General features: G+C 36.3%; 3 protein-coding genes across 6 annotated transcripts; 1 reads left to right on the top strand and 2 right to left on the bottom strand.

The window, feature by feature from the left end:
- Positions 1-216: 216 nt before the first annotated feature.
- On the top strand, positions 217-1,112 carry LOC109181019 (putative phytosulfokines 6). The gene is made up of 3 exons (XM_019330767.1): positions 217-423; positions 653-738; positions 854-1,112. Exons 1-3 carry the CDS (start codon positions 324-326, stop codon positions 965-967), a joined length of 300 nt encoding a protein of 99 aa, XP_019186312.1. The 5' UTR covers positions 217-323; the 3' UTR covers positions 968-1,112.
- A 1,232-nt stretch (positions 1,113-2,344) lies between these two features.
- Positions 2,345-8,988, bottom strand: LOC109182106 (polyadenylation and cleavage factor homolog 4-like). Of its 2 annotated transcripts, XM_019332161.1 has the most exons (7): positions 8,209-8,988; positions 6,611-6,712; positions 6,076-6,321; positions 5,131-5,457; positions 3,124-4,914; positions 2,926-2,986; positions 2,345-2,697 (listed from the first exon to the last, which is right to left on the bottom strand). In XM_019332161.1, the coding sequence occupies exons 1-6, from the start codon at positions 8,569-8,571 to the stop codon at positions 2,972-2,974; spliced, it is 2,844 nt and encodes a 947-aa protein (XP_019187706.1). In that variant the 5' UTR covers positions 8,572-8,988; the 3' UTR covers positions 2,345-2,697; positions 2,926-2,971. The 2 variants fall into 2 exon arrangements, with proteins under 2 accessions (XP_019187706.1, XP_019187705.1); XM_019332160.1 differs by having other exon boundaries at positions 2,345-2,986.
- A 2,733-nt stretch (positions 8,989-11,721) lies between these two features.
- Positions 11,722-19,644, bottom strand: LOC109182096 (serine/threonine-protein kinase CTR1-like). Of its 3 annotated transcripts, XM_019332148.1 has the most exons (17): positions 19,547-19,644; positions 18,889-19,413; positions 18,253-18,554; positions 18,010-18,172; positions 17,742-17,845; positions 16,887-17,095; positions 14,732-15,100; positions 14,560-14,600; positions 14,264-14,332; positions 14,064-14,164; positions 13,876-13,960; positions 13,696-13,794; positions 13,265-13,333; positions 13,053-13,184; positions 12,873-12,967; positions 12,589-12,788; positions 11,722-11,991 (listed from the first exon to the last, which is right to left on the bottom strand). In XM_019332148.1, exons 1-16 carry the CDS (start codon positions 19,547-19,549, stop codon positions 12,677-12,679), a joined length of 2,478 nt encoding a protein of 825 aa, XP_019187693.1. In that variant the 5' UTR covers positions 19,550-19,644; the 3' UTR covers positions 11,722-11,991; positions 12,589-12,676. The 3 variants fall into 3 exon arrangements, with proteins under 3 accessions (XP_019187693.1, XP_019187691.1, XP_019187692.1); XM_019332146.1 differs by having other exon boundaries at positions 18,889-19,644; XM_019332147.1 differs by having other exon boundaries at positions 18,010-18,154; positions 18,889-19,643.
- Between the last annotated feature and the right edge of the window lie 80 nt (positions 19,645-19,724).

Below are 19,724 nucleotides of genomic sequence, written 5' to 3'. Positions count from 1 at the left end.
TTCCAGCGGAGGGTGACCAAAATTGACAAAATTGCATAGTTAAGGTATTAAATTAACACTTTTAAAAGTCAATGACTGAAATTAACAAGACCCCTATAGTCATATGACTAAAATTGAAATTGAAATATAGAATAGTGCGTTGTTTTGATATAATTTTGTAAGTGCACATGTCACTATATATGTACATTTTCTACAAATTCAGGCTATATATACAACTCCAACTACTCCTTTCCTTGCTCAGATCAGTAAACCTTCATATACCCCTCTCTCTCCATCTCTCTCTCTCCAAGCTAAGAAAAGAAGAGAAAAGAAAGAAGAAAGAAATGAAGAAAATTTCTCTTATTTTCCTGTGTTCTCTATTAGCAATTCTGCTCATTTCATCTCAGCACTCAACATCTGCTCGTCGCCTGCCTCAATCTCAAGGTAATTAACTCATCGATTATATTCATCCCTCTTTCCCCTTTCTTGATTCCTGTGTCAATCGACATCGTATCAAATACAATCATATATGCTATTTAAATTAATTAATAATATCAATTAGTATCAGTACTAACATGTTTTGTACCAAATATAATCATATACGTATATGTTGTACTAATAATAATACTCACACATATATACACTGTATATGTGTCTGTGTGTATATATGCAGATGAGAAGATAACAGAGGTAGCAGGTGAGATGGGTCATGCAACTCCAACCTTGAACCCACAAGAAGAAGAAGAAGACATGGCCACTGTAAGAATATTTTAATAAATTATTATTATTATTATTATTATTATTATTATTATTATTATTATTATTATTATTATTATATGGATCTAATATATATATATTGATTGATTGGTTGCAGCTGATGGGTTTGGAAGAATGCAAGGAAAACGATGAAGCTTGTTTCAATAGAAGGATGGTTGCAGAAGCTCACTTGGACTATATCTACACCCAGAAGAACAAGCCTAAACCCTGAATTATTTAGGACTTTATATATATATACATAAAAATCGATTATAACAATATCAAAAGTATAGTAAGATCTAAAGTTCTTGAACTACTTGTGAATTGTAAGATCAGAAGGTTATGATTTTGTGATAAAAGAGTAAAAATTTTATGTTCAAAATATATGTCCAAATATATATATATGTATAAAAGTGTAATCATATTAGAAATATATGAAGCTCTTTATAATAGAAGGTAAATTTTACTATATATATATATATATTTTTTCGTGATGAGGAAATTCGGTAATCACTATTTAAAGGTGTACCTTCATTCTATGCTGACGGATTTTATCGCGAAAGAATTGATAAAAATTAAACCCGTCTTTTAATACGAGAATCATACTCCAACAACTAACCAAGGTATAATGAATTTTTCTTTATAAAAATTAAAAAAAAAAATGGGTGGAGAGGGGGAGGAATCCAAAGGAGTAAAATAGGGGTCAATGTCAAATTCCCTTTTGGAGGATGGACAGACCCACAGTTGACTTGTGTGGATTCCAACAAATAATGGCGATTTGGCTGCTTTATCTTAGCCCCATTCTTTGCTGAAATGATGTTAATAAGACAACATTCCATTATTGTCATCTCATCCCACTCCAACATAACAATATCTTAATCCTAACTACGGTCTGGTTAGGCACCATTGCACTTCCCACTCCCCTAACTCACAACCCCACCCCCCCCCCCCCCCGCCCTCCCCCCAAAAAAAAAAAAAAATCAGAATTTGTTTTGATCGTACTTTAAAATATTTAAGAAGAAAATGAATTTTATTACATACAATATTGTTAGATTAATACAAATTCAGCAAGAAACGTACTAGCAAAATATTAACTTTTACTCAAGAGAAGCATGATCATGCACCCTCCTTACAATTACATTACACTTATCAACTGTCCTAAATTGTTGAGTTAAAAAAATACATTTAAATGTTTAATTAAAACGTTTTTCAAGCAATATTGTAAAAATCGCGCCTAGGCGGCGCCCGACCGCCTCAAACAATGCAGAAATTAGCTTTTACGCAACCGGACACCTAGGCCACCTAGCCGTCTGCTTATACATTATGCGCCATTTTTTAAAGAGATTATTTACTCAAAACGATGTCGTTTTGAGCGAATAACTCTTTAAAAAAAAATCACATTGCTAATTGCTAATTCCTAAATTATTTTTCCTCCGCCAAACTAATTCCAACGCCGTCGAACTAAGGGTAAACAAGGCCATTATTCAAAACTGCTGGATGCATTATTGAATCCACAAATGGTATGGAAGCTGCGTGCACTCATTTTTTAAAGTTTCATTGCCACTAAGGTATTAAAGAAAGAAAGAAAGAAAGAAAGAAAGAAAGAAAGAAAGAAAGAAGCCATTCCAACTGGAAGAGTTTAAAGACAGCAAATTTTTTTAGTTGATCTGTTGGCTGAAGCAAAGAAGTTGTTATCTCTTCTCAAATACAACATTCATGGCATCTCTTGCATGTGCCATCCACAGATCAAAACGGTTAAACTTAACATCAGAAGCTAATGAAATGAAATGAAAACTTTTGTCTTTGGCAGAAAGTGACAAACTTTAACCACATTGCAGAAATGGCAATGGTAGAAAGTTGGTTCTCTGAGAAGGGTAAGGTGCTTGCAAGCTCATTATCCATTATATTCCTTGAGTTGGGTATTGCGGCTTGCGTTTTTCGTTCGGCCACTAACAGCACTTGCTGAAATGGAGGTATAATTTAGCTTTGACAAGAGAGATGAGAGAAACATGTAACAGAAACCTCAGCCAAATTAGCAAAGATGGCTCACAAATCACAATGGCATATAGTTGTTTTTTGTTTTTTTTTTCCTGCTTGCTTGCATTTACAACAAAACCTAGGACAAGCCTAACTTGCGTTATATATCCAACAAATAAAAATGGATAGAACCTGAATATATTTAAACAAAACCTGAAATTTCTGGTTTCCTGAATTCTACATTGGAGGGAGCATCATATCATGTGTCCTTTTCCTGAAAGAGAACAATAAACAGAATTGGTTTAACGTACAGATGCTTTCCGAGAGAAATAATTAGATAATTGTTAAGAAGAGACCGTGATTTCCATAAAACATTGTTAATTTTGCAAGTCCATAAAGCAAACAACTCACCTGTTTAACATCCTGAACAAGGCCCAAATCATGAAGAGAAGTTTCAGATATACAGTTTTTGTGGACTATAGGACCCAGAGCAATTCCTTCTTTGTTTGCACTTCCACAATTGTCACCCAAAGATTGAGAACTCATGTAAACAGCTCCTTTGAACATCCATCTATTGCTGTCTTCACTGAAAATATCTTCAAAAACCTCGCCGCACAAGATACATATACACTGTCTTTCATCTGCCGGAACCATTGGTTCACTGCTTTCCATTATTTTGCAAGACCCTTTATTGAAGCTGCCATTTCCTGCAACCCATTCTGCTGAACTTGAATACCACTTCCTTGGAGCCTTATTCAACAGCTTCATATCTGGATTTCTAGATGCATGCCAATCTAAATGCCTATCGAGTTGTTCCTTGAGCTTTAGTCTAAGACCACACATGCTGCACTGATGTGGAATATCATCCAAAAGTTCACTTATAACAATCGGATGTGGCTGCCGTATAACATCTGGCTTAAACACAAGACCAATGAGATTTTTTATCTCTCTTGTAGCAGATTTGGCAGGAATGTCAGAAGTTTTAGTAGCAGGTTTAGAAAGCTCTTCAGCTTTAGATGAAGAAGGGCTTACTGAGGCTGGCACTGAAGAAACCACACTTGAATTTTTGCTTACAGTTGGAGGGCTTCGAATTGGAATTTGAGGAGCTATTTTAGACTCAACAGCAGTTGGGGACTGTGTCTTTGATGCAGTTATCAATCCCTTTGCTACCAAGGTGCTTAGAAGACTCGACACTGGATTAGAAGCAGAATTTGTCACATTTGAAGATGGCACATTTGGTGGAATATCTACAGGTTGGGTAGGAGAAGAACAACTTGGTAAGGGAGGACTAACACTATCTTGAGAATTCAATCCAGGTAAGCTGCCAACCAAAGTATCAGAACTCAATATACCACTTCTCATGACAGCAGCCAACAAACTGCTAGTACTTGCTTGCCCAGGGGATTCAGCACCTGAATGCTTGGAAGCATTTGACAACGAACTCTGTGTAACCGAGGGCTTAGTATAACCTGGAATTACAGACACAACTGGTTTCTCGGCTTGATGGATAGATTCAAATTCCTGGGGTTCTGATGCTAGAGGCTCAGGTAATGAAACATTATTCCTCCCTTGAAGAACTCGTCTTTGAGAAATATCCAAATGGGCATTCCGAGAGAGTGTTGGCAGATATTCCTGATAAAACTTCTGGCGAGGATCCAAAGTAGACCTTGGAATCTGAGATGTTCTTGGATCCACCTGGGATATAGTATGTGTTTGGTCTCGATCACCTACTTTGCGAGTTATTTGACTAGAACTGTGTGTTGAGATTGATGGTGATGGTGAACGCTGGTGCATTGTTGAGTGTGAAGAGGGAGATGCAGTTCGACGAGGCTCTCTTTGTTTTGCTATAAGGCCTGCATATTCTGGAGCTGCATTCAAGGAGAGCCCGTTGTTTGATGATCCTATAGGAACTGTCCCAGTTCGTGGCTGGAAAGATGTCCTGCCAATGGAATTTGCAGCAGTTGATAACCCACTGAAGGAGTTGTGATAGCCTTCAGAATGATTTGAAATATTTCTAGCAGAGTCTGGATGTCTTCCTCCATCAAAAGAATGTGGTTCTCTTGACCACGATGATGATACTTGATGTCCAAAAGATGCTTGCCTTTTGTTTTCTGTGGAAAGAGAATCAGTCGAAGTATCACTATCAAAGTTTAATCCAATTTCCTTCATGATTTGTGATCTCTGAAGCTGACATTCCAAATCCTGCAAGTGAACATGAGGATACAATTAAGCAATTGTCAATGACTAGCCCAAAATTTTTAAGAGATAGGGGGTGGGGGGGGATAGAGAATCTGAGCAGCAAGGGAAGAGAAGATGGGGCCTAGTTGACATATGACATATCAGAGAGCAAATAGCTGCACCAACCAAATACAGAGCATCAGAGCAAAAGTTCCACAGATTTCCTATTGACAAACTTACCATTCTTCCAGAATCATCTAGTGTCCAATGATCTTTCACCAAGCTTTTAGTTGCATGGGGTACTCTTGAAGTGATATCATCCCACATATACTCTTCTTCCTCAGAATTCTTCCAGCTCTTATTTAATGCATCATGACTTGCAGATTTGTGGGAGGGGTAGTTTTGAAATTCATGTTTGAGATCATAGCCACTGCTTTTGCTGGAAAAATCATGCCAACGTTTATCAAGTACTTGTTCCTTGACCTGTCCACTCATTCTTCCCACACCCATGTCAGGATGCTTTGATACTGTAGATCCATATTCAGCAACAGGCTCATTCAACTCTCCCTGTAAGTCCACAATTTAATAGTATGTTGCTGATTTTCCAAAAAAAAAAAAATAATAATAATAATAATAATAATAGTATGTTGCTGATAAATAAGCTATACATGGATTCAGTTGCACCATATAAATTTTCTACAAAACACACTAAAATGACCTTAATAGAAGGATCCACCCATGATCTTCTAGGAATGAAACTAACACTAGCTGTTCTGTTCAGGCTTTCAACACCCTCACCTGAGATTTTGAGAGTTTCACTGATCTCACCCACAGTTCCTTTGGTCTTTTATCACAATACACAATACAAATGAAGAATAATGTAAAATTTTGTAAGAGAAGGCAAGAAAGCAAAAATAGTAAGCAAAAGCTTGATAGTTGTATCAGAAAGCAGTTGAAGATCTAAAGTGAACCCTAAGAAGAGGCAGATCTTAAGTAGGAAGTTCTACTTAAACAGTAACTATAGTCACCTCCAGTAAAAGATACATATACACCACTGCCATCAATCACCTTTCATACCATTTTACTGTTTTAAGCAATAATAATTGACATGAAAATCAGGTCCATAAAGAGTTAAATATTTGTTTGGAAGCAGAATACATGAACTCTCAAAATTGAGCTTCTTACCCTAGTTGACTGCTGCATTCGCTGCCTTGCCTCCAAATACTTGGGATTTACATGAATGCTATGTGCAGGGCGTGAAGACTGTGATTCAGTTCTAGAAGTTGAAACATTGACCCCAGTAGTAAACCCAAGATCTTTCTCTATTAGTTGAAGCGTTTGTGGAGGGAAAACCCCTTTCCAAGTGCCAAAAAGATGTCGCATGCCATGATGTATTGATGGGTCAACCTGTCTATATGCCTTGCAGAAAACCTAGAACAGTTACTCATGTCAACCTAGATGTAGAAAAAAATTTATGTGAAAATAACAAATGACAGAAATTTCACAAAATAGTAAAATACTACTAGTTTGTGGTTATGCTCAAGTAAAAGTGGGAAAAGCAATAATCCTCAAATGTTATCTTCCTCTCTTAAAGATTAAACTTGACTTGGTAAAGTTCAAAATGCCCATCAAAGTGTTTCTTGATGGAAGAAGATTACATAAGAAAAGCGGGAGAATGCAAGCTGGGTAGTAATCATTTCAATGCAAACTAAAATCTAACCTCAGGAAGCCTGGTTGCAAAATGTTTAATGTAATCCCTTCCAATATTCTTCACAATACTATCCAAAAGATAGAGAGATGGCAGCTTTTGCTCACTAGAAACCTGCCAAATATTCCCCGCAGCTAGATTAATGAAAGTTGGCAAATGATTACAGCATCAACTAATAAAGAGAAGGCCCAATGGACAGATCAGACAAGAACTAAAGCAAAATCAAACATGAAAGAGAGAGATCTGGTAAAAAAAAACAAAAGAAAAAGTCAAAGCAAAAAACCGATGACCTGCAGAAAAACATAGGCATGTAATGCTAGCAATAGACTAAACATCAAGATCACAGCCACATGTCCACATGAAATGAAATGGGTTGATATACTTAGCTATTCAACCAAATACAAACTCCCTTCAATTAAAAACTAATTGGGATGCAACTCGTTAGTAGAAATTACAAATAAATAACGGAAATTTTGCATCATGGAAGAGAAGTGGATGATGGATCTAATTGAAAAGTGTTCTTTAATACAGAGTAACATAACACAAGTGAAGTAATTATCCTGAAAGGCTGAAATTTGAAAGTACCAACACCACTACGAAAACACACCAACTACTAAACTGGCAAGGAAATGATAATACCACCTTAGAAGGTAAGGAGATGGATTAAGTAACAGAAACATACTTCTGACTTTAATTACAAAACTAGAATTAAATACAGTCTCAACTCTCAATAGAAATACAGAAGGAAAGCAAATACATGCATTTCATTTGCTTTCTTTGACAAGAAAAAGTAAAGCCCCAACCTTTTTCCTGTGCTAACAATCTAGAATAGTTGACAGTTCCTTGAGTAAGCAAACTGCCAAACTCAACTCAGCCTTATGGAACAACCAAAGATAAATAAATCTTCTTTGTCCATTCAGCGCAACCAGGAGTAGAAGACAATTTTCACGAGTGAGTGATGATTTGCTGCTGTTTCTGTAAATATGAGGGACCGTCTGAATTATGCAGAAATCAGGTTCGAAACCAATTCATTTATCCAAGCAACTTTCTTTAAAGATCAGTTTACATTCAAACAATACCAAATCCACCCTTTCTCTGTCCCAACAGCTTACATTAAAATAAAGCAACAGTAGCTAGCAACGCGGAGGACCAATGTGGTTATGCGTATTACATTACAGAAAATCATAGAGCTTTGGCATAGATTCCAAGGAAGAATGGAAATTGAATGTATCATTCTTTGTGGAGAAATAACAACCTCATTGTGGATTTTTTTTTAAAGAACCATTGCTTTTGGGTTAACTTAAAATGAAAAGATGCAACTTTGCAGAACAAGACAACATGCCATCACAAGTACCATCGGAAATCAAGACTTAAGCTTGACAAAGGCCATGAAAAAAAAAACACAAAATTTCTTTACTTTGGAAAACAATCATCTTAACTTTCAAATAGTAGGAACTTGAATTACACCGAGCTCATCTAATCCATTCTAATAATTCAGAAATAGAAGACAATTACTCTACTCTTGGTAAAAGAATCTCCTTTCCATACAAATAAAGAAATATAGCACGAGATTGGGAAATGAAAAAATGCATTAAAATCCAAAATATCACCTCAAGAATGTGGGTGCAGATAGTGGCCGCAATCCCTCTGGCAGCATGCGAATTTTCACCGGCAATGATAGTTAAGTTGGTAATTATTGGCTTGGAGTTAAACGTGAGCTCAGCCAACGCCGCCTTATACTGACGGACCAGCTCGTGATGCTGCTGTGGCGGAAATGGCCCACGAACTGAATCACTACTCTCAGCGTCACCTCTGTCACTATGCTGAAATCTTGAACTGACCGGCCGTTGCTGAATAAAACCCCGTCCGCTAGAACTAAGATCGGGAGCAGCATCTTCTGCTAACCTCGCTTTCTTCAGCCCCGGCTCAACTCTTGGCCCGTCAAACGGTCTACGAGAACCCTTCATCTCCATCAACTTTTCTAAAAAGCCCTAACCCTAGTTCACGCTACGTTACAACAATTACTACAAATCTTCCGTTTAAAATCTAAAGACAGAGAGAAAGAGGAAATACATTGGCATTTGAACGAGAACTACAGCAAATCAAATTTAAGAAACGAAACTAAATTTTTCTATAAAAAGAAAAAGTAAGAAACGAAACTAAATCTTTCTATAAATCAAATTTAAGAAACGAAAAGTTAAGAGCTAAGAGAGCCGAATTGACTTTTGGCGGGTGAAACCATGGAGGTCAACTGGTAACACGACTTGGATCGAAGCTCAGGTTTCTGATTGATCGGAAATAGAATCAGTGCAGCGTCGCAGCCAGAGCGCGTAACGTGTTTATATATAGAGCGCGCGTAGGAGAGGGCGGCTTAAGTGTGGCGTGGGGGTTCAACCACTGTACGTATAAGTTTGATTCGAGCCGGTTACTAGCAAAGGTTATAATTTATAAAGGAGTAAATACCTAAAATGGTCCTTCCACTATAGTTAAATTCACAAATTAGTTCTCGACTTTTAATTTCAACCAATTAAATTCTTAATTTTACAATTTTGACACGCTTTGGTCCTCCATCTATTTGACCATTTGTTGACCGTAATCGACGATCTCCAGAAAAACCTTCAGCTCTCGTCGGAGCACGTGGAGGACTCCAGGATGACGTTGCACCGGTTCGGAAACACGTCATCTTCTTTGCTCTAGTACGAACTCAACTACATTGAATCCAAAGGGAGGATGAAGAAAGGCAACCGCATTTGGTAGATTGCTTTCGGCAGCGGATTCAAATGTAACAACGCGGTCTGGAAATGCAATCGGAACCTTAAAAACCCGACGATGGACCATGAAATTACATATATATCCTCAAAAATCACAGTCAACAAATGGTCAAATAGACAGAGGATCAAATTGTGTTAAAATTGCAAAGTTAAGGACTTAATTGGTTGAAGTTGAAAGTCGATGACCAATTTGTGAATTTAGCTATAGTCGATGGACCATTTTGGGTATTTACTCTTTATAAAGTTATTTTGAATTACTTTAAGGGGTCGTTTGGTTCACGGAATGTCAGATTACCTTAGGGAATGTTAGATTGCTGGGAATGTTAGATTCCTGTGTTTGGTTAAAATTGGAGTATGTAATATAATGATGTTTGGTTTAGGATTATCTTTTATACACACTATAATATCTTTAACATATTTTCATATATTTTAATAAATTTAAAAATTAAAATAAATAAATAAGATAACGGTATCATATATATAATTACATGATTTTAAAATATTAACAAAAATCTTGAACTTGAGAAACAAAATTATTTTATATGCTAACATAACATAATAAATATATATATATATATATATATATATATATATATATATATATATATATATATATATATATATATATATATATATACTAACATAACCAAGGTTATCTTACATTACCTAAGATTTAGAAGGGAATCACATTCCCTTCAAAATCCTATGTGGAGGGAATGTGACATTCCTTGGGAATGTTAGATTCCCTAAGATAATATGAACCAAACATTGGAATGTGAGCTTTGGAATGTCATATTCCCTTGGTTATGTTATATAACCTGAACCAAACGCCCCCTAGCGTTTGGTTCAGGTTATATAACATAACCAAGGGAATATGACATTCCAAAGCTCACATTCCAGTGTTTGGTTCATATTATCTTAGGGAATCTAACATTCCCATGTCACATTCCCTCCACATAGGATTTTGAAGGAATGTGATTCCCTTCAGAATCTTAAGTAATGTAAGATAACATTGGTTATGTTAGTTTATTTTATATATATATATATATATATATATATATATATATATATATATATATATATATATATAATTATTTTTGTAATTATATATATTTTTTATTTTTATTATGTTATTATGTTAGTATATAAAATAATTTTGTTACTCAAGTTCAAGATTTTAGTTAATATTTTAAAATCATGCAATTATATATGTACCGTTATCTTATTTATTTATTTTAATTTTAAATTTATTAAAATATATAAAAACATGTTAGGGATATTATAGTGTATAAAAGATAATCCTAAACCAAACATGATTATATTGCATACACCAATTTTAACCAAACACATGAATCTAACATTCCCAGCAATCTAACATTCCCTAAGGTAATCTGACATTCCGTGAACCAAACGACCCCTAATTGTGTCTAACTAATAAAGTTGTGCCTCGAATATGATTATATGACCAAAAAATATTGTAATAATTGATTTAATAATCACAACCGATGACAACTTCTTCATATTTGTCTGACAGCTAAACTTCATTTTATTCTTTCATGTAATTGTTTTCTGGAGAATCTCCATATAGTATGTTTTTGAATAAGAATTAACAATCAAGAGTATAAAGAAATGTTAATTTGGTGATTATAAGGACAATGGTGAAAGAGGCTGCAGATTTGTCAACTGAACCGTTGGCTGAAAGTAGGAGGTTCATCAATTTGTCAGGTGGAGTTTAAGGTTATGGTAAATATGTAAATGTGTTTAGTAAATAGCTATTAGCTGATTGGTTAATAGATTTAACTAGTTGATAGCATTAACTTATTTTTAAAAAATATTTGGTAAATTAACTATTATTAACTAATAACGTATTACATGCAAAATGACTTACTAGTTGATAGCATTGTAGAAAAATGTTTGGTAAATTAGCTATTGACTAATAACTAATTCCATGCAAAATAACTTTTTCAAAAAACTGATCAAAAAAACTGTTTTGAACGGCTTTTTGAATTTTAACTTTTTAAAATAATAAATAAATTGTTACAAAAAGCTAATTAATCAAATACACATATTAGTCGTTTAATATGAGTGCAAGATCCAATCATCCCACAATTTACCCTCCTTAAAAAATTCAATACGGTGCAACCATAGAAGGCAAGATTCAATCATCCCACAATTTAACTCCTTCACCAAAAATCCAAGCGGAGGCGATGGAAGCACTCGGGATTCAAGTGCAATCTTTTTCTTAATAATTTTCTTTAATATGTATGACTTACTTCATATTTGATGACCTTGCTACTCCAATAGCATCAATGGACAGTCCTAGTTTGTTTTAACTAGGAAGACTGAAAAGGATAATCAGCATAAAACCAGAATTGACTACATTTTGAATGACTATGTGGGTTTAGTTTTCCAGCATGTATCCCCCCTACTACACTCAATTACAATAGCTAATACAAAACCATTGCCAAACAAAAGTACAAAATATTTGATTGCTAACATTCAAAGAATCACTTCCAGATTACACAAAGAAGTTGGCTGCTCTGCTTGAACTATGTAAAAAATCAGTTTTCACAACAGGCTATCTGAAGTCCAAAACACTATTATTTACACAAGCAAACAAGCCTGCAAAACACACAGCAATGTACATGTCATAACTGGAATCTCAAAAGAAGAATTAATTTCCCGCTCTTGGTCCCTCAACTATCCATTTGACTACTTTTGGTCCCTTAACTTTTTCAAATCAACCAAATTGAGAAATTCAGTCCAAAATGTCCTCATATGAAGGGTAAAGTTTGGTGAAAGTGAAGGCATTTCAATGATTTTGGATTAAATTTAGTTAATTGAAAGGTGAAAGACCAAAAGTAATTGAATTGATAGTTGGGAACTAAAAGTGAAAATATCTCTATAGTAGAGAGAGTGAGACCAAAAGTGGTAATAATTCTAATAGGTAACTAACAGACTATAAGTCATGCATCTTAAACCTAAACATGTCTCATCTTCATTCCTAACAGCTCGGCATAATACCAAGACAGTGTAATGATGAAATCAAGTTAACTAATTCGTAATTGGTCATCACAAATAAACAAGGGCATGTCTAGTGTGCAAATCAATAAACATCAAAAGTCACCATGTTTTTCATTGGAGACCAACCAAACAATAACCATAGGAAATGGACATGATACGACTGAAGTTTTAAGTGTGAGATTTCATGCCACATACCTGACATAACCAAAGCAGTCTTCCTCCAACAACTTGAAAATTAATGAATACCATGTGCCGTTACACAATTTAAAAAGTTTTCAGGCATTCATGTAAGCAATTGCACGCCTGTACGAACTTGCTGAGGTGTAGTAGCAGGTTTAATCAATGGTCTCAGCATATCCATTATATTTGAAAATGAAGGACGTTTCCAAGGCTCACTGCAATCGTCCAGTGATCGATCTTAATGAAAAGTAAATGAAATTGAAAACTAATGAAGTTCCATAAAAAGAATATCAACTTACTTAGCCCAGCATGCCTCAATAATTTTTGCCACTTGAGGATTCAAATCACGTGGTATTTCAAGCCTCTTGCACTTAAAGCCAACAGCTGCTACAACCTATATAATTGTATATATTGAAAAATCCCAATATTGGAACACCTTCCACCTACTAACAATTATGATAAAATTATAAAATAAAAACCTGGGCAGGATTCAAATTACTCCATGGTTGTTGCAGCGTTGCCAGCTCCCACAGTATCACACCAAAGCTGTATACATCTGATTTTTCATTAGATGGTTCATCACGTAGAACCTCTGGTGCCATCCACTCAGGCTGTCAAAAGAAAGGACATTAGAATTTCCTTATATGAATTCATAGCACCAAATTACAATGTATAAATAAAAAGAACTTACTGTTCCAGCAGCTGATTTTGAAGAAAGGAACGTGTTTGCTTTTAATCGGGAAAGACCAAAATCACAGACCTGATGAAAACATTGTGTAAAATGCATGTTATAGCTTAAAATAATATAAAGAAATGAAATCTCCAAAGTTCATCTAAAAAAGTGACATGAAAAGTTGAAAACTGAAGCAGGACATGGGTAATTGGGTATATCAAGTATAGTGGATTTTTGAGTTAAACAGTCAAATAAGAATGTTAATTCTTTAAGGTGCAGCAATTTTCAGTCATACGGTCAAGTTAGGCAAATAAGTGTTGAAACCACACAATAAAATTAACCATCTAAATAAATGGCTTCAGACTAACACATTCACCAAATTATGTGCTATTCATCAGTCATCATAAGAGTTAAAACATACAATACATTAATGATGGTTCTCGTCTCACCTTCACTGTGTACTTCCTGTCAACTAAAAGATTTGGGGATTTTAAATCTCTATGAACAATTGGAGGATTGCCTTTATGAAGATAATTCATTCCCTTTGCCTGTAAAAGATGATATCAAGGTATTAGCCAAACACAGAAATATAGTCAGACATAAACACAGAAACAGATATTCATGCATACCACATCATAAGCCATAGACAGCCGACGTTTCTCATCCAACATCTCTCTTGCGCCATGTTTATGCAAAAGTCTATATAGACTACCTCTGAAATATTTTTTAAAAACTCACTTGTATCAGTCAATTAGAATAAGGTGGTACTGAACTACTGATAAGAGGGAACACTTCTGAAGAAGTCCCAAGTTGAAACCTTGATAAATATTCTGTAACTATGGACAAATTTGGAGGCTGAGTAACAGCACCCATGAAAAGTACAATATTTGGATGCCGTAAACGTTTCATGATTGCAACCTGAACAAAACCAAATATGAGATCAACAAAATTAGCTATGAAACATTAACCAGTAATAAGTAATAGAGGTGTGGGACAAGTCACAAACTAATACTTCACCTCCCGTAAAAATTCTTGTAATCGCTCTGGATGAAAATCTTGCTCCATTAGAATCTTCACAGCAACATCCTGAATGATAAATGATTTTTGGAATTACTAGCAAACTCATTATTTAATCAGCAAAGGAAGTTTCAAAGAAAGCACTTCCAGAGGTAAAAACAAATTGCAGGCATGATAAAAATAAGTTAAGATAATGTCTGATGTAAATGTGATTTTCAAGGTGCAAGATAAGCTAAAAGTGATATATAAAAATAAATGAATTTCAAATGATGACAATCAAAGGATAAAGGTCTTACAGAGCCATTCCAATCAGCACGATGAACTATACCAAAAGAACCTGGAAATAGCAAATTATATTGTTAGCTACAAACTCCTAGGGGATAGTAAACTGTAACTGCATCCAACAATATACTCCGTATAAGAAACAACACTTTTAGTGTCCTAGAGATCGGCAGAAGAAGGGATTACCTGCCCCAATTTTCTCTTTTAGAACAAGATCAGTCCAGGGAATATCCAGATCTTCTACATCAAGCCCAAGCTCCTTACCCGGTTTATGTGAAAGTAGATGACTATCGACCCTAGGGTCAGATTGGACTATAAGAGGATGTGTGTCTATCCCAATGTTCAGTGGGCTGATGGCATTTGAAGGGTTATATATTTCAACATGTTGTGACTCCTTATAATGAGCTTTTCTCTGAGCATTTGTATGAGGCAAAGGTAATCTTGAGATTTCATCTTGATTGCTTGAACTAGGCACACAACCATTTCTATCAATGTAATTCCTGTCTGTTTGTTTAGCACACATGGGAACACTAGCATCTCCGTCAATGGCAGTTCCTAAAAAATATAACATTCATTTTTCAAAAAAATTGCTGAACATGTCAAAGGTTATGTTAGAATAGTTCAACATGTTAACAACTGAAAAAATATCTGCCATATAAATGAAGTTTGTGTTTTTAAAAAAAAAAAATGATACAATTTATACACATTCAACTAAATCTACATCTCATTAACCAAGGTCCTCTCCGTCTGTCACTTAGCCATCTTCAATAAGGAGATAAGTGGTATTCGCTTTGTCATTTATTTATATATTTCCTTTTTGGAAAAGAAAGTCAGCTGCACTGATAATAAAGAAAGTCAAGCACATCTACTTTTGTTTATGGACAAGAAAGCTCATTTTCTGGATAGTGAAATGTCCCCTTTTTTGATTAGTTAGATTAAATTTTTTCTTTATCTTTTATTTTAGGGATAAAGTACAAATAAGCCATCCAACTATTTCACTATTTGGCAAACAGCAATTAAGCCACCCAATTCAAATAAGCTCCAAATAAATCTACGAACCTGGAAAAATGTTGCTATTATATTTTTTAGCAGGAAACCTACATGTTGTTGCTTACTAGGATTGCCACATGTATTTTTTTAAAATAAAATTTTCCGTGTACTTGAGCCATCTACCAAATCTAAAAATTCTCCAGAACATGCCCAGACTGCAGCAAAAGTGCAATGGCCAATGTAGAAGTCTAGAATAAGGAGAAAATACATAGAAATTTTAGAGAGAGGAATACGGTGAGATCAGCGCAAAGCACTAGTCAACGAACAAGCTTAACACTGTAGACAATAGAGAGGGGGGGTGGGGTGGGGAGGGAGAGAGTGTGTAAGTTACTGTGTCTTCCGGCATTAATGGCAAAGGGGGAGAAGCAGTTGAGAAGCACAGCGAAGAGAGTGACGAAACACATGACGGAAGCGTAGCTGCTCACAATGTTCACGGAATTTGCTATCATTGACGAAGTCAACATCATCGGAAATATAAGGCATAGCCACTAGAAATCAAATCTCCATTTTCTCTGTCTCTATCCGCTGCCGGTCACTCATATTGGCCATTTTCTCTCTTTGAAATACTTCGCCTCCTCCTCAGCTCTGACCTCCACCCGCTATCATCTACTTCCCCTCAACAATACCCTCAAACATTGGATGGCTTGCAGAGACAGCTAGCAGCCAAGTCGGCTGCGCTTGGAGAGTTCATAGGGATCCAATCAAACAGCGAGTACACCGTTGAAGTCGGTGCGAAGAAGTCGTTCCCCCGTGGGGGGAAGTACACGCAGATCAAAGAAGAAACTGAGGATTTATTTGGAAATAAATTTTTTAAAAATAATTACACGTGGCAATCCTGGTAAGAAACAACCGGTAAGTTACCTGCTAAAAAAGCTTATTGCAATATTTTACCAGGTCCATAGATTTATTTAGAGCTTATTCAAATTAGGTGGCATAATTTTAGAGCTTATTCAAATTAGGTGGCATAATTGCTGTTTTTCAAACAGTTGGATGGCTTCTTTGTACTTTATCCCTTTATTTTATTTCTTTGTATTTTAAATTTTCTTGAAGGAAGGGGATTTATTTTTTTAGTGCAGCAAACTCTATATATTTTATGTGAAACTGAGTGTCCTTGTCATCTATTGGCAAAAGAGAAAGAAATAGCTAAGCCCACAAAAAATAACATGAAAAAAGGAAAGCATAGTAACAAGGCAATGGAAGTAAAACCAAAGATATTAAAAAATAAATAAATACTCCGTAACAAACTGCAGAGATGTCGGCATAGACAGCTAAGTATATTAAATATTATCACCTGTGGAAGAATCATCAAAAACAAGATGAAGTGATTCACTGTCTGAGAAATATTTTTTGGCCAAGGAACTGAAATCAGTTGTAGTTTCAACCTGTCTGAATCTGGGGAAGCACAATGGTGAAGAAATCAAAATGGAAGATGGACCATTGAGCAACGAATCAGGCTCACATAAGCATCCTGGCCTTCCAGCCAAATCAACCAGGTATTCCCTGTGATGGTAAAGCATATTATCATATTTTATCTTTCACCAGGTACTAATCCAATTTGTAAGTAGATGTAATTTGTACTAAATGTAACACCAATAAAAGCAAAGATGCATGTGTCTGAAAACATTATGTACACCATATGCTGTTGTTCAACCTATCAACTGCTTTTCTTATGACTCCTCTGCTATTATTTCTATGTTTCCAGTTCATTCCCCACACACACACTCTCTCTCTCTCTCTCTCTCTCTCTCCCTCTCCCTCTCCCTCTCCCTCTCCCTCTCCCTCTCCCTCTCCCTCTCCCTCTCCCTCTCCCTCTCCCTCTCCCTCTCCCTCTCTCTCTCTCTCTCTCTCTCTCTCTCTCTCTCTCTCTCTCTCTCTCTCTCTCTCTCTCTCTCTCTCTCGTAGGTAGGCAGGCAAAAAGAAAGCAAAAGAGATAAATTTTCTGCTACAGGAGATGTTATAAGCCACTAAGTCCAAAACCAAATAAGCTCCAAAGACTTTAGAAGATTCCAGGCTAGTGACGTATTAAAACTCAGGGGCCAACAAAACAAGCAATGCATGCATCATCTCTACATAACTTCAAAAAATAAAAGATCCCTTGAGTGTAAGAATGAAGATGGCAAAAGAGCATTCTAGGTCCCAACTTTACCTGTCAACACCAAACTGAACAAGACACGAGGAAGCATCATTTCTGTTACAATATTTACATCCTTTGGCAATTCGACAAGGTAAATCAATAGAGTCAGCAAGTACCTGTAGCATCAAATTTCAAATACATATGAAAATATGGTCATTATAAGAGTTAGAATTCTTGGCTCGGAGAGAGCTGAGGTGTAGATATGGTTTTTTTTTTAAGAATTTAATCCACAACTACATGACGGAACATAATTGTTGGAAAACAACTGACCAAAACATACTTTGAATAACAAAGCACGGTGTCTACAAAGGCCAGCATACAAGCTACCAATGGGAATCACAACAGATGCTAAACAGTCCTTAAGATCATCTCTGCATTCCTTCCAGACAGGAACCAAGTCATCTTCTCCACTAGAAGTTGCACCCCTTATGAAGGCAATAAAACTTAATTACAAAACGATAGGAAAAGAAGGGGGGGAGGGGGGGAGGTCTGTGAAATTTATTAGTATGTAGTCAATTCTCACCCCATACGGTTGCAAGCTAGCCTTGCAAGCTCTTCAACAACCTCTTCTGGTGTGATGCAACTATTGGACATGCTACGAACCCGATTCTGCAGGTCCTTCAAATTGGAGTCACTATGCTTATCAATCAAAATTACTTCAACCGAATGTAAAATGGAGGGATCAGCAGCTTTTAATGATTCAATTGATGGAATGCGACCATTTTCTTGCAGCTCCGAGCAGACAGTCCACACATAAGGATCGATCCCGTGAATTGAATAAAACCCATCAGAAACTTTGTCAGAGTATGATAAGCATCCATTTACCTGATGACCCATATATTTTGGAAGCAAAATTTAGGGCACATGCAAAACATTCCTTTGTTAGCAGATTTGCAGTATTAGTTACTGTGGTTGTGTTATGGACTTATGGTAGTGTGATAAATACCATTCAAGCTGCTGCATAATGCAGCATCTTCATTTAATCCAGATTAACTGCCCCTTCTTTTACTTCCAAAACCAAAAAGCTTTTGGATAGCACAAAGTTGGACCCAAACAAGTGCAGAGTTTTGTCATTACCACGTATTCTTGTTGACTCGTTGTCATCATGGTATAGAACAGAAAATTATAAAACTAAATATAAGAGAATGAAAAAACTTACCCAGAATCTATGGGACATGGACTCTGCTGAAGCAGTTGAAGCTGAAGACCTCGATGCCCCTTCGTCGGGCACGGGATCCAAAAAATGAGGATCATCAGCACATGTAGCTTCAGATGAAAGGCGTAGCGCCAGTGCTAGCTGCAACTGATAGCTCTCCTCAGTCTGCTGCGCCCAGCTCTTGGACGACGAAGAGCCGCCGCCACCTAGCCTCAGGTCGCCGCCACCATCATTTAACTGTCCATAAGATGCATCAGGATTGGATAACGACGGCATGTAGTACTCGCCGGAGATCGAGCTCTCACCGAAGCTACTACCGCTGGATTGTCTCTGCAGCCCAATCGACGCCGGGTACCCCGGCGTCCCGATCCGGTTCTGCGACTGAATCATTCTATGATCAATCAAGTCCCAATCAAATCCCTTATCACCTTTCGCCTTATTCTTCTCCCCTGAATGAGACTCGTAAGCTGGCACACCAGCTCCGGGAGCGGTAAACTTCGGTAGCTGGTGGAAGTTATCGTCCGGAATCTGACTCAACAACGAATAATTAGATCGTCTTCCAGGCATTTCCATCGGAAATTTTCAGCAAAATTATAAAACACAAAACCCTAGCAACCTCATTACTGTAGCAATACTTCTAATAACATATTCTCTCTCTCACCATATTTTCTCACTGGTGCTTCCAATAGTCTTCGCACTTGTCGGGGGAGGGAAGAATATGGATGTTCTGTTCCATGGCGTAATCGTAATATTCTTGGAATTTTTATGGTACAATAATAATAATGAGTTAGACTTCTTTTTTTATTAAATGAAGAGATCAACTTGCCTCCATTTTTATA

Source organism: Ipomoea nil, unplaced genomic scaffold (assembly GCF_001879475.1).
Source record: "Ipomoea nil cultivar Tokyo-kokei standard unplaced genomic scaffold, Asagao_1.1 scaffold1043, whole genome shotgun sequence".
Lineage (NCBI taxonomy): Eukaryota > Viridiplantae > Streptophyta > Magnoliopsida > Solanales > Convolvulaceae > Ipomoea > Ipomoea nil.
Note: the sequence above shows the minus strand (reverse complement) of the source record. Positions and strands in the feature narration are given on the sequence as shown.